Source organism: Oculina patagonica, chromosome 13 (assembly GCF_052425735.1).
Source record: "Oculina patagonica isolate OP01 chromosome 13, crgOcupat, whole genome shotgun sequence".
In the NCBI taxonomy this organism is placed as follows: domain Eukaryota; kingdom Metazoa; phylum Cnidaria; class Anthozoa; order Scleractinia; family Oculinidae; genus Oculina; species Oculina patagonica.
Genome location: NC_135770.1, coordinates 247,997 through 262,216, shown reverse-complemented (window position 1 = coordinate 262,216; position 14,220 = coordinate 247,997). Strand labels below are relative to the sequence as shown.

Below are 14,220 nucleotides of genomic sequence, written 5' to 3'. Positions count from 1 at the left end.
TTGAAGTCATGATGGAGCAAACACACTATTTCATTTACTTTTCATAGAACCTTGTTGTTTCTGGGTGGCTGTTTGATCCAGACTTGTGTTACGACAGGGAAGATTCCATGTTTCACCTGCACTCACTTGTATCAACATTAAGTTCATTTTCAGGTAAGCCGATATTTAATGGTTCATCATCGTACAAGTTTTAAGATTTACTTGCAAACTCTAGCGTGACAAATTCAAGAAGATAAGCAATCTTTGTGCCTAACATTCACAAATAGCTCTATACATAACACAGTACATTCTTGCACATATCTTGTGTAATTAGCAAACCATTACAAAATATATTTTTTCAACATTTGTTTACCTGAAGTATTTTGAATAAACACGTTACAGGAGGATTACCCAGTGAGAGTTTCTCATCACAGTCACGTGATAATACTATTTCGCCATGGTGGGAGAATGTACGTCACACTCTAGCCCAGTCCACCGCAACAAGCCGAGCACTGTCTCTTGCTTCAGTTTGTCGAGCTGTTGCCATGGAAATCAACACAGCCTCCAAGAAAGTAGAGGTATGGTACCGTTGGTGCTGAGGCTTGTTTCAGGCTACTGTTGCCATTCTGTGAAGTTAAAAAACATTTGACAAGCCTTTTCAACAGTAGCGTGATATTTTAAATTGTTGGTTTTAGTCTCGAAGTTAAGATCTAAGTAGAAACATTGAAAATTTCAATGACCAAAAATTCCCAGGCTGGATTTCCTGTCTTGCTGGGGGAAGAAGGAAAAAAAACTTGATGCATTGTGACGTCAACTTATTGTCATTAGTATCCTCCATGTTACTGATATTAATTCTCAGTGATAAGATAAGTATTCTCCTTTATTGTGACAATAGTGGTACCAAGGTCAAATCAATGATGGTGGCATCCCACTGTGATGTATTTCATCAGTTGGTTTATTTATATTACAGGAAGAAGATCAAGAGGCTGACAGGGAGGAGTTGGCCGCAGGGGACTGGATATCAGTTTCAGTGGAGATAGAGCGTTGGAACCTGCTGGTATGTCAGCTGAGTGACTTGCAGGCTCTAACTGCCTTCATCAGTCGATTGACAGCTGCCAATCACAATAACAGTGATAACAGTGGCCCACCTGAGCTGTCTGTTATTGGTAAGTGTTATATTCTTAGAACTTTACTGGCTTTCTTACACATGTGTGTTTGTGGTTACTTTATGTTTCTGGCTTACTTGGTGCATATAAGCCTGCATCGCAGACGTAATCTAACCCCAGCAAGTAATCAAGGGTTTAGTTTCGTCTGCAGCGCAGGCTTGGTGCATATAATAGAACACTGGGTTATGACTATTTTGTTAATTGCCAACGAGTCAGGCCTTCTGGAAGACCAGAAGGCCTGACGAGGCGGCAGAACATAGAGCCGCGAGAAGATTTGTACATGCGAAAAAAATTTCAGAAACACTCCAAATGTCGAGAAATGTAAGTAATGTAATGTAATGTAAGGTAGATCGTGACGACACAATTCAGCACGTGCACACTTTGTTGTAGTTTGGCCAATCAGCGCGCTACTAATTTGTTCAGCACGTGCATGAGTCATTGGCAACTAAAATTCCCAGACACGATGCGTCTCAGATAACAAAGAGGTTTCAAATCTGTTTGCTTCAAAAAGCCAAAATTCCCGAACTAGAGATTGAAATACGAAAGAAACTTGAATTAAACTTTGTTTAGAATTAAATTTCATTTAAGATGAAGGTAAAAAATTCATTCCAAAGCTTCAAGATTTCCAAAGCTTCGAAAATTTCGCAGTCATACAAATTTGCATGCGTAATTAAGTTAGGTCTGGCAAAGTAAACAACACAGATTTTATCAATCAGAAGAGAGTTTTATTTCGTTTCTCGAATTTATAAAATAAATTCCCTATACTACATTTTTTTCCTGGATACTTCGGCGTTTTTTTCGTCGGGAAACAGGGCCTTTAATTTTCCTAAAAGCTGGTTGCCCGAACGCAATTTGCAGTGTCTCAACAACAACAATTCAACGTGATATTTGAGACATCACGCATTGCGCGTGATGAATTATTCTCGGAATATTAATAAAATAAACTTGTTTCATCTTTGGCCACAAACTTGTCCGACCAGGCTTTTACCTTTTAAAACCTCAATTTTTTTAAAACTTATGTGCTGAATGGATTCAACTGCAGTGTGGAAAGTTTGAAATGCTTTGTTTTGGCCGAATCTTTGTAAAAGTTTGCTTTTTGTTTCGTAATTTTTTTTCCTGTTCAGTGGCTCATAGCCACTTTGATTAAGACCTATAGGACTTTAAAACAGCGGAAACCTTTCCAAAATAGCGGCATCGGACAACAATGGCTTGAAACTCGCAAATAGCATAAAGTTTACAAGATTTCGCACTAAATCTTCACTACTTTGGTATTATTTTAGAACTTTTTGTTAGCCTTCATAAAATCGCATTTTATTCCATAAACATTTAAGATTTTCAAAGAAAACGCGCAATGTTTAGTGATCGATTAAAATCATAAAGCGTCCCGTTGTACTCGTTGGCATTTCTACCGATAGGTATCACTAGTATAAAGTGTAGGGCTATGTTGTCATTATGGCCACTTTTGTTTGGCCAGAGTTTGTTGGACTGGTGGTGTCTTTGTAAATACGAACACCTAAGAGCTAGGTGTCCAAATATATGGAGGTGTACGTATTGTTGAGGTAAAGATTGTATGAATTGTTTGTTTTTGTTTGTGTTTTTTTTTTTTTTTTGGGGGGGGGGGGGGGGGGGAGACTCAGTGAACTGCTCGTTATTCAGGCTTTTTGATATTATGGCATCCTTGGAAACCCAGAGGCAGTTACTCGGGTCAAAGTAAAGAAAGCATCAAAATCAGCACGACAAAAGTTTAATAACCTTCCCCTGTGTTACCAAGTTTGATACAATAGAAGTGTCGGTAAAGAGAGGTTTAGCCATACTCGTTTCTTCTGTTACTTTAGGGTTCTTGAGTACCGGTCATGGTGCTGCTTCTGAAGTCCTGTCGAAGTACATCATACAATGTGACACACCAGCGACCCATCTAGGAATTCCCCGCACAGCCAGGAAAATAGAGCTTGAAATTCAGAGTGAGACTGGGGATGAGGATAAGCCGGAAGTTGAACCTGAACCTGAGAATAACGTCGAGCTGGAAGGTTTGTTTATTTGTAAACTTGCTTTTGTTTGTTCAAAGTTGCTAAGCAACATAACGTCATGATGTTTCGTTATGACGTGATACTAACGTGCAATGTTATGATTGGATCATAAGAATCGGCAATTCTCTTCAGTGTGTGTACGAAGATTTCCCGAATGTATTTGTTCGCTTTTCTTTTAATTTTCGTTAACGTAAACTCAACATTACTAAGAGACATTGAATAGTCGCCGAGCTAACTACTTCACCACGCTATCAGTATGTGAATTGCCAACTGGTTAGTCTCCGGCGAGTTCTGTCTTACAAGCTGTAGTCCTTAGACACAAATCGCATAAAAACAGCAGTTTAATACTAAACCTAACCAATTTGGACATGCTTTTGAATAAATACATTTTGACAATTATGAAAATGCAGTATCAGATGAGTTAGTTTTGCCACTTGATAGCTACACAGGCGAAGTTTCAATAAGTTGTCTTTGTGTATGCATCTTGCCCTTGATTTACTAATTAAATTAAGGGTAAATGAAGTGAATATTATGTGTTTCAGGTCTTGGCGAGTTGCGCCTGAAGTTTCCACACAGTCTGCAGCAGGATGTACTGTGGGCTCACTGTGCTATGGAATGTGTTACCTACTGGCACAGTAACAAAGACGTACGTTTAGTTGTCTCATCTTGTGATGTATTTACTACATTACTATGCAGGGCTGTACCTAGGATTTTTTGTCTGCGGGGGCAAACTCCGCTAAACTCCGTTGCGAGGGCAATCTCCAATATAGCTACAAGAAAAAGCCCAGCAAAATCAAACCCCATGTTAGAAATTTAGTTTTCCTGTCGGGGGCAACTGCATACTGATGACGTATCTCAAAAGAGATCCGTATAGTGTCTGTGATTGGTTGTTATTTGCACGCGAAAATTCAAAACCGAGTTACAACCAATCAGAGACACTATACGGATATCTGTAGAGCTATGTCATCAGAATGGAAGTTTTCGGAAGGAATCTCAAACTTGCCTTGAGCGAGACAAGAAATAGTGCGGAAAGACACATGACCAGGAACCCAGGGACAGTTAGTCGGGGCGGGATGAAGAAACCCAGTGAAAAAATCGTCACGACGAAAGTTGACAAGAACAGGCTTCCTCGCACCGATTTTGCAACTCGGTTTTCCCCCCGAGCGTCAAAATTTGTTCCCATTGAAAAGTTCTAATGACAACCTTAGAGGCGCAGATTTCCACATTCCCAGATTTAATACTGTCACCTATGGGAAACACTCGCTAAGATATATCGGACCTATGCTGTGGAATCGGCCCCAAAAAAAAAATTTTTTTTTTAATTTTAAAAAAAAAAATTAAAAAAAAAAAAAAAGAAAATGTGTTTTATTTAAAAAATAATTAAAAAAAAAAATTTAAAAAAAATTTTAAAAAAAATTAAAAAAAAAATAAATTTTATATTCTTTTTATTTTTTAAATAAAAAATAAATGTTTTTATTTTAATTTATTTTTTGTGTCCCCTATTAGTAATTTTTAACCTCAGCTAAAATGTATTTGACACATTAATAAAGTTGTTATTGTTATTATCGTCTCGACCAGACAGACGCATGTTAATGCAGGCTATGAATTTGTTGTTTTGTTTAACTGTTTATGCAGCTTTGTTTCTTTGATTTCACTTCAGGAAACCAACAAGTTATGTTTTGCTCTGGAGCACTTGAGGTGTATACATTGCGCTGCTTTACAGCACGGTAAGACTAACCCTTCCTGTTGTTTGCTGTATTTATTTGATTAAGCGCACTGGGCGCTCATTAAATTATCGGACCTTAAGAGTAGGCGCTTATTCGAGGCTGGGCGCTTTTTAAATTTTCACGATTTTCAGCAAATTGTAAGTTAATTTTTGTCACAAAATAAGAAAAAATGGCAAAATGTGACGATGTAGTAAAATACAAAGAAAACTTGGTCATAGGTGAAGTCTCTTTTCAATTTCAATAATCAACATTCATCTTGTGCACTTAATTTTTTTGTGGGGTGGGGGGGTGGGCGCTTATTAACCTTTCCTACCTTTAGGGTGGGCGCTTATTCGAGGCTGGGCGCTTATATGAGGTTGGGCGGTTAATCGAATAAATACGGTATTCCCTTGTCTGGTTGGCATACGTTTCGTCAGGTATTACTTCAGAAATGGTGGAACATAAGCACAACGTCACTTAGTTGATAATTTTCTCTGATCTCATCACCTGTATGCATTGCAATGTTCCAACATTGTGAGGCGAAAATGGAGATTGATAAATTGTCCCTGTATAGGCAGGTCCAAGGAAAGTTTTTATTTTTATTTTTTTTTTTTATTTTTTTTTTTATTAATGCATTTACATAAAACAAGACATTACATAATCGATACGCTACTTACAAAAAAAAAAAAAACGATTACAGTGAGTACATTCAAACATGCTTACTACTAGTGCTTTTTTACAGTGTTTTTTTTTTCTTTCTCTTGTTGGTCCAAGGAAAGTGCTATGGAGGCCCAGTCACTTTTTTTCGGTGTGGTCCAAAAGTCCTCATGTTTTTATTCCGGGTACTCATCATGTTTGAATCAGGATCGACCACTGTTTTGCTGTTATTTGGTTTATGGAACAGTTAGATATGCTTTAGTTTATTGTTATTTAAATGTTTGGTTTATTTATTCATTTATCTATTTCACTTCAGGTTTGGCAGTCACGTTATGGAAAAGATATTTCAAGGAGAAAATCTCTGCTACAGTCATGCTGATGGAGAAGGTTTGTTCATAGTTTAATGCCATACCTTTATAGGTTAGCTGAAAGTCAATCGAGGTCGTGTTTGCAAAAGTCGGCAAATCCTTGGCACGCGGAAGAGTTTCTGATTTTTCCTGTACATTGCATGTACTACTGTAACATTAGCAACCTCGTTCCCAGGGTCTCTCTCTCAAGGATCTCTCTCTCCTGCCCCCGCTCTTGGGGGCGGGAAGAGAGACCCTGGGAACGAAGTTGTAACATTAGCTGGTGCTTTGTTGAATTTTAGAAGCAGGATTCCTCTTCGTTAAATTCCTAAGGATCAACATAACATTCATTGTAACACTCAGACACATTCTTTATGGACTGGTCGTTCTTTATGGGCCGAATTTGATATTTATATTCTTTTAAGCGAAAGCTGAAGGCTAAGGAAGATATCCCGAGGACTACCAATGGTAGATTTTCGAATGTTATTAAAAGATTAACAGATACTGCCAAATGTCTCCCGAATATTGCCTAAGAGCTAGGGATTTGAGCAATTTCTGCAAATTTTTGATTATAAACGTTTCTGTCAGAATCTCATCTTCAAGCATTGACTTAGCTAGCGCGGGTTGCGTATAGGATGCTGCTTAGCAACCTGGCACATCTTTCCTGTCGTAGCAACTTTGCGAGTGTTGAGAGTACTTTACAGACTGTGGGGTTCTTTTGTGCAATCTGTGTTTTCTATTGATATCATCTCGCATGTTCTTGTAGGTTGGCAAAGCACCGAAAGATCGACTTTGTCGAAAGGTTTGTAGTGTTTTCTTTAAAACTTCTCTTTGGTGGCGCAGGGAAGCTGTCTTTGTCCTTTAAGTTGAACACGTAGAATCGAAAACACAACTCCTCCATTTTCTCAAAAGGCGTCATGTCTGCTGTTTTAAGTCAAGTTTCCGAAAACACGGATGTTGACAATTGAAACCAAATAAAGTAGTTTACTTCATTGACAAGTGTCGGTGTTTTTAGTTTAAGGCTACATTTTGATGACAAATGTTACATCTGTGCCACATTAACGGCTGCCATCTTTAAGAATGGGTCTATAAGTGTCATGCTTCCAGGGTTTTTTTTAAACAACAGTCATCACCGCAAAGTTAATTTCCAAGTACGTTGTTTTGCAGACCGTGGATTTAGGTTACAGTGCACTAGAACAGTTCCTGAAAGCCAGTGTACATCTTATGGAGCTGATAGCTGAGGTAAATGTCTCCACCTAGGGGTATAAATGTGTACTGACGAATTGTTAGGGAAAGCTGACAGAATGCTGACAGGCTAGCATCCCACCCAGTCGCTTCATGCTTTTGAAATTGTAGAGTCTGTGTGCAGACATTCCCTTTTTTGAGCCAGTTCTAAAACCAACAACAATTTGCTGATAAAGATAGTTGGAGGAATGTTCTTGAAGATAACCCAAGGAGTTTCTTTTTTTCTTTCTTTTTTTTACCCAAGGAGTTTCGAAGGTTTCAACTGTACGCATTCTTCCGAAAATGTCGCCGTTTATTGTACATGTCGAAATAAGTTGCATGAACATTATTACGAAGTAATCACACGATTTCTCTTGTGCAATTTTATTTAAATAAGTTTATTTTATGGCTACAATAGTACGCGCGCTCTGATTGGCTGCTGAGCGGGCATTATTTTCTTGTAATGACCGGGCATTATGAAAAATTTTCTCGGCTCGGCGGTTTTTACATGGTTTTTTGAGTTGTGAGTAAAAGCTACTAGCGCAATTGCGAGAACGACAATAAATACCGACAAAATGTAACTATCTTTTCAACAACTGAAAGAAAAATATTAGCATACCGATACTTCTTTAGTATGAGCGACGAAGAGAACCACAGAGAGCGAGAGCGAGTTTCACCTCGGTGTTTTTTTTTTTTTAGATATTTCAGTTTAGAATAGTGCTGAAAGGCCATATAACAAATAACTTATTAACCTCGTCCGTTCGGTCATTACAGGGCAATCTTAGACCTCGGCCTTGATGTATTGACCTCGCTATCGCTCGGTCAATACATCAAGGCCTCGGTCTGAGATTCCCCTGTAATGACCTCACTCTCGGTTAATAAGTAGTATATAAACTTTTTCAAGACTACATTTGAATTACTTTTGTTTTTTTATTCCACGTTTAACGAGAAAACTCGTGATCAGCAAACTAATTTCTGTTCTCCCTTTAGGTTGACTGGGTCGACTCTCAAGTATTCACTCTAGAAACGGAAGATTTCTGGCACGCTGGAGAAACGTAAGTGTAAATTTCTTAACTTTCTGTGAGCACTTCCATCAATGACAGACTGATCTCTTTTGGGTTCCCAGGAGTGCGACGTCCCTCATCGAGGGGGTACAGGAGGAGCCAAAGAGTAATGGACCACTGGTAGAGCTCCATGCCAAGCTGGTCACTGTTCTATGGATAATAATGGGCCTCGACATGAAAAGTGTTAAACCGCTGTCACTCTTCGATACAATGGTGATAATATGTTTTTAATTTTTGTTTTAATTTAATCTTATTTAAAACATTCTTTTGGTGATTCATGAAAAAATATTGGGGGAAGTAGCTTGCGTAGGAATAGCATCCCACCCAGAGGGAGTAGCAATTCTTCGAGTCACTTCGTGCTGTGCAAACAGGAATAAAGCGCTGACATTGGCAAGCCATCTGGCTTGGACAAAATCCTTTATCTAACTGACATTTGTTGCAACCGTTTGCAGAGCAAGGATTCTTTTATGAGAGATCTCAGCTCCACTCGTCCGTTATCATCAGATGAGGTCGACAAAGCCATTGTTGAAACAAGAGACAAGGTAAATAACACAGCTTTTAAGCACATTTAAAAATGTGTTTTATTTGTTATCTGCTTTTGTGGGGCCTGTTTACTTGCGTGCGCATTTCGTGTGTGTGTTCTGGCCATTTAATATCGTAATACTTAGGTTATAACCCTCTCGCTGCTTATATGCCCCCACTCCCCTTGACGATATAAGCTCAGGTTAGCCCTAATAATCAACATCAGGCTAAATAACCGGGACTTTACAGTTATCGAACTGAATCTTTCACAAAAACGATCAACTTTCTCTTCTAGGGGCACCCTCACTATCTTTAACAAAATCCTTATTATGTTTCTTGTCGTATGATTCTAGTTCCTTACTCGTGCCCTGTCCTTCACGGTGAGCACCATGTCGACCCAGTCCCCTCACTCAGCCCTCAGGAGAGAGGACAGTGACAATGATAACACGGGAACAATGCCAGATACATCCGCTAATGACTGGCCAGCGGTCATTTACACGCTCGCGGAGCAGTTTGGGATGGACCATGATCCCTTAAAGCGTCATTTCGTGCGTGAATTGTACTCCGCTGGCTTTGATGATGTTGCAAAGGAGGTACGAACTGTTAGCGCTAGTTAACATTCCTCTACGCGATGACGTAGCTCTACAGAGATCCGTGTCGTGTCTCTGATTGGTTGTTACTTGCGCGGCAAAAGGCAAAACTAAACAACAACCAATCAGAGACACGACACGGATCTCTGTAGAGCTACGTCATCAGTGTGGAATTTTCCGGGTTGAATGTTAGGGTTCTCTCGAGCTAGAAAAGATTTACGATCGTGGAGCAACACTTATTTAAGCAGACCACAACTGAAACGGAAAAGACGGGAACGTCCTCTGCAAAACAACAACATAAAATGACCAAAAACTACGTTATTCAGTTAAGAACACGAACAACAACGGTGAATTTGGAACTGAACGCTGTCTTAACATTTTTAGCTGAGGATAGTCCTGACACCGAAAAAAGATTTAATTGATCTAGACAGTCGCTAGATTTGAAAGTAAAATAATAAATCACTGCGTAATCGATGTCCTCAACTAAGACTTAGGATCTGCATGTAAGCTGCCGTTGTTTAAGTGAACATTTGTGATTTCGTTTTTCTCTGATGATTTGTTTCCTTTCCTTTTGCAGACTATGTTCTCTGTTCATGATCAGCGCGCCCTGGCTTCACAGCTGCTAAGAATTGTGGGACAACGACTTGCATACATCATCCTCGATGCGTCCGAGTCCAGTGAACGCGCGAATCGCTTGTCGCGTCTTTCAACACAGATCAGCAGCTGGATCAGATCACAAGTAATGTAAAAATTGAAATCTCTGGAATGTGATTTTGATATTTAGTCTCTAGCTTTGATCTTTGACCTTGACTCTTGCAATCTTTGACCTTGACATGATAATGTCAAACACGAGCATATTTCTAAGCACAGAAAAAAGAACTTAAACAAAGGCGCAGAGCACAGGCAGCCCAAGCGCACTATGTGAATTATTCATAAAGTCTTAGCGAACGTGACCCTTGCCTTTAAGCGGTGTTGTGTTACAAAGATGGTGGTGTTCTACTATAAACTTCGTTTATAGTGGAACACCACCAGCCAGCGCTTACTCACCGAAAACGCTTCAAAATGGCCTGAGAAGCGGACAAACAACAAAGAATACAACAAGGCAATAAGGTTAGTCGATTTTATTAGCGAAACATTACATATTATTCCTTTTGAAAGAAAATCGTTGAGTTCCCATACAAACCCTTATAAATCGCATCTTTGTAACACAACACCGCTCAAAGGCAAGGGTCACGTTCGCTAAGACTTTATGAATAATTCACATAGTGCGCTTGGGCCGCCTGTGCGCAGAGCAGAGTATTTTTGACTGGATGGATGGATGGATAATCTTTATTTAAAACACGGTCAAATTCATCAGCTCACAATACAACAATCTAATTATAATATATATACAAGGAAGAGGGGAAATATAAAAATATATGTACAAAAATAAAAAGCTGCTTTCCACGAATGCCGTGCCCTAGAGTACTCGTTCAATTAGTTTTTTAAATTGCCCAAGGGACTCTGCTTGTCTTACGTTAATAGGAAGACTGTTCCACAAGATGGCGCCACTGTACGTAAAGCTGTTTTTGTAATAGTTAGTGCGCGGTAATGGAACATTGAGTTTGTTTTCAGAGTCCCTTAGGTTGTACGCGGTTTCTCGTTTTTCAAATTTAGATGATAGGTAGTCTGGAGCCAACCCGTGCAGAGACCTGTAAACCATCGTGGCTCTTTGAATTTGCTGCTGGCGAGCTAGATTTTTCCATCCTAGAATTTCAAATAAATCACCAGCGTGCGCGTCATAGTTTGAGAAGGTCAAAACACGGGCTGCTCTATTCTGTAGCTTTTGTAGCTTGTTTTGCAAAGTAATCCCACAGTTTCCCCAAACAGTACTGCAGTAGTCGAAATGCGGTTGTATTAAAGCTCTGTATATTAGGTGTAAGGTTGCTTGAGGGACCAGGTGCCTTACTCGTTTTAAGGCCCCAATCCCAGAAGCAATTTTCTTTGTTAGTTTCTCGATATGACTACTCCAATCAAGTCTGTCGTCGATGATCACTCCAAGTGATTTTGCAGACTTGACCTGGCTAACTTGAAAATCGTTTATTGCAACTTTCGGGGAACCTGTAAGATTACTAAGCCTCTGCCTAGATCCAATAAGTATAAACTCGGTTTTAGTCATATTTAGAGTAAGTTTGTTTGCTCTCAGCCAGTTGTGAACGTTTTCTAGATCTTGGTTTAGGCGTAACTGAATATTGTCTGTGTTGTCACTCGCGTATGTAAGATGGGTGTCATCTGCGTACATCCTTGGCTCACAATTTGAGAGACAATTCGGAAGATCGTTTATATATAATAGAAATAGTAGTGGCCCTAAAATCGTTCCCTGGGGGACACCACAACATAATGAACAACTACTGGAGAGCGAACCATTGATAGAGCACATTTGTGTGCGGTTTTCTAAATATGACCTAAACCATTGGTGTGAATTACCATACTAACTTCAGGCTAATGAAATTCAAGGTGTTTAGAAACTTGACGAAACATTTGTCTCGCGTTTTTCATATATCGTCCAAATAAAGACTAACCCTAAGAAGTAACAGGAAAATAGAATCGTGAAAAGTCATGCTAATTATGATCAGATATTCCAACAAACGGTTCTAATATTTCCTTTGTTTTAACACAATGAATTATCGATGAGCTTGAGAATCTTTGTTCCTTTATTGACAACACAAGTATTCTTTTTAAAAGAACTGTTTTGTCCTGTTTCTTTTGTAGGACCCGTCCAGATTATTACGTCGCATGGTGCCCCTCTCGCACACAGTGGATCTCTTGCGTGTAGTCCTCAGCCTTACACCTGAAGACTCACCAGACTACTCTCTGACTTCAGGATTGGCAGAATCCATCAAATTGCTCCTCTAGAACGCAAAGAAAACCTCTCCGCGCTACTCACAGTCTTGTTAGGTTAACATAAGCTTCCAAACTCATCTCTGGGAATCTTCCAGTCACGATTGTACAAGGGAATACTGTGTTGACAGTGTCCGATAAAATCATTTGCCAAAGGCTGGAAAGGTTATCGACAAACACGAGAGCTGAACAGCCTCACGCTTACATTGCAATCAAATGACTGCTTGGATTTGAAAGAGGGTTATGATCGGGCGTAAGAGTTTTCAGGATTTACCCAATCACTTTACCTGAGTCAAAAATAACATCTGAAGTCATAACATCAGTAACATTGTCTTCCTGAGGAAACAAGTCCAACAAATTTGTTTCAGTCCAATTTACATTCTAGCTGTTTGCAGGGCTGGTATAATTAGCCCTTGAGGGCTAAAAATTCTTACATCCGGAATATTGGATAATATTAAAACTACAAACGTGATCAATGACTTGAAATACAAACCCTTCTAATAATACCAGTATGATTTTCTTTGCCACAGCCTCTCAAGTTCCGAATAACGCGTATTTAGCCTTTTTCAAAAGACTAAAAACTTAGCTCTTGCCATTAAAGGCTGGTTCTCAAATGATCGCCGCGATCGTTTCTATCGCATCGATCGTTTGCAAATACTGAGACGATCGTTGGCGATCGAAGCAATTGGAAGCGATCATGGGGTTCTCATATGATCGCCCCGATCGCTTGGTATATGCAAAGCGCCCGGTTAAAGACTAGGCCCGAAACAATTATTTTGGCGCCAACCTTAACAGAACGAAATGAGTCACGAAAACCTCGTGCGTGTGTCGGAATAAAATTCAATATTCATGAAATTGAAAAATGTAGGGTTCATCAAACAAGATAATAATTCATGTTCTTTTCTTTGTTTCCGTATATGAATATTCTATATCGATCGACGCTTATGCAGCCTTCGATGCAAGTGCAAACCTCTTGTTTATTGCCGGCGAATTAGGGACAGGGAAGCCGAACGGAAACGTAATTCTGGGTAATATTGATGCACCATGGGACAATTTGGATCGCTTCGATCGTCCCCCTCTGTTTATGTAGTTCTCATATAATCGTTTGGATCGCCGCGGTCTGCGACCGATCGCCCGGATAGAACACGGGCGATCGAAGCGATCGTGATCGCCCCGATCGTCGCAGACGTTGGCGATCGTGTATAAATAAATTATGTTTATGTCTATGTCTATGTCTATCGTCTCTGTAATGTTCTCATATGACCGCAAGCAAACTTTTTGAAGCGATAGAAACGATCGGGCGATCATATGGGAACCAGCCTTAAGGTCGCGCAGGACCCTTGCTCATTAATAAATTCGTTAGCCAAATTTCTTGACGTGGTGCTATTTTATAAAGCTTTAATTCGCTACATTTTGAACATCGATCCCGCTATAATTTATCAAGGATATAGATGACTGTGATGTTACAAGCTTTTAAAAGTTTAACCGCAAATAATGCGATTTTGTGTCCGTTTTCAGCTAGAACAGCGCACCGACTTGAATGATTATGTAACCTAGTGATAAATCATAACCTCTTTTGTGCTGACAGAACAAAATTTTCGATTTCAAAAACTGCTAGAAGTTAATGGCTTCTAAGAGAGTAAAAATGTGAAATCTAAACTTTGAAACATGCTATCTTCGTTTTGAGGACGTTTAAAAATCGCCCTTGTCATAGCACAATAGAGTACACCAAGTTTATGTTCCTCGCGAATCATTTCCTGAAATTCCATATCGGTGGAGAAAACTTGGACACAAAATTGCAGGTTTTGAGGCCTCCGAACGACCCTGGCCAACATAGGACGTAGAGCAACCCATTGTCCAATCAAAACTCGTAGCGCGAGAAAACTTGAGCGAGCAAGTCACGATTGGTTTTGGTTTTACTTCTGATTGGTTGAGAAAGTGGCGCGAGATTTTTAAGCCAATCACTGAGCGTAGTAATGCAAAACAAAAGTAAACGCAAATTACTTTCGACACTCAAGTGAAAACCGCTCTAAGGTGCAAAGGTGCAATGAACAATTT

At 39.5% G+C, this 14,220-nt stretch overlaps 1 protein-coding gene across 3 annotated transcripts in view; it reads left to right on the top strand.

The window, feature by feature from the left end:
• The window catches only part of LOC144634371 (rab3 GTPase-activating protein non-catalytic subunit-like), a 37,589-nt gene extending 23,756 nt beyond the window's left edge, over nucleotides 1–13,833 (top strand). For all 3 annotated transcript variants that reach the window (XM_078493305.1, XM_078493303.1, XM_078493306.1), the window contains 15 exons: nucleotides 48–153; nucleotides 382–557; nucleotides 950–1,145; nucleotides 2,981–3,172; nucleotides 3,715–3,818; nucleotides 4,833–4,899; nucleotides 5,852–5,922; nucleotides 6,649–6,684; nucleotides 7,050–7,124; nucleotides 8,097–8,161; nucleotides 8,233–8,383; nucleotides 8,623–8,712; nucleotides 9,046–9,285; nucleotides 9,860–10,021; nucleotides 12,034–13,833. In XM_078493305.1, the coding sequence (XP_078349431.1) occupies nucleotides 48–153; nucleotides 382–557; nucleotides 950–1,145; nucleotides 2,981–3,172; nucleotides 3,715–3,818; nucleotides 4,833–4,899; nucleotides 5,852–5,922; nucleotides 6,649–6,684; nucleotides 7,050–7,124; nucleotides 8,097–8,161; nucleotides 8,233–8,383; nucleotides 8,623–8,712; nucleotides 9,046–9,285; nucleotides 9,860–10,021; nucleotides 12,034–12,177 (1,875 nt within the window). In that variant the 3' untranslated portion in view covers nucleotides 12,178–13,833. The remainder of the gene's footprint in view (nucleotides 1–47; nucleotides 154–381; nucleotides 558–949; nucleotides 1,146–2,980; nucleotides 3,173–3,714; nucleotides 3,819–4,832; nucleotides 4,900–5,851; nucleotides 5,923–6,648; nucleotides 6,685–7,049; nucleotides 7,125–8,096; nucleotides 8,162–8,232; nucleotides 8,384–8,622; nucleotides 8,713–9,045; nucleotides 9,286–9,859; nucleotides 10,022–12,033) is intronic.
• The last annotated feature ends 387 nt before the right edge of the window (nucleotides 13,834–14,220 follow it).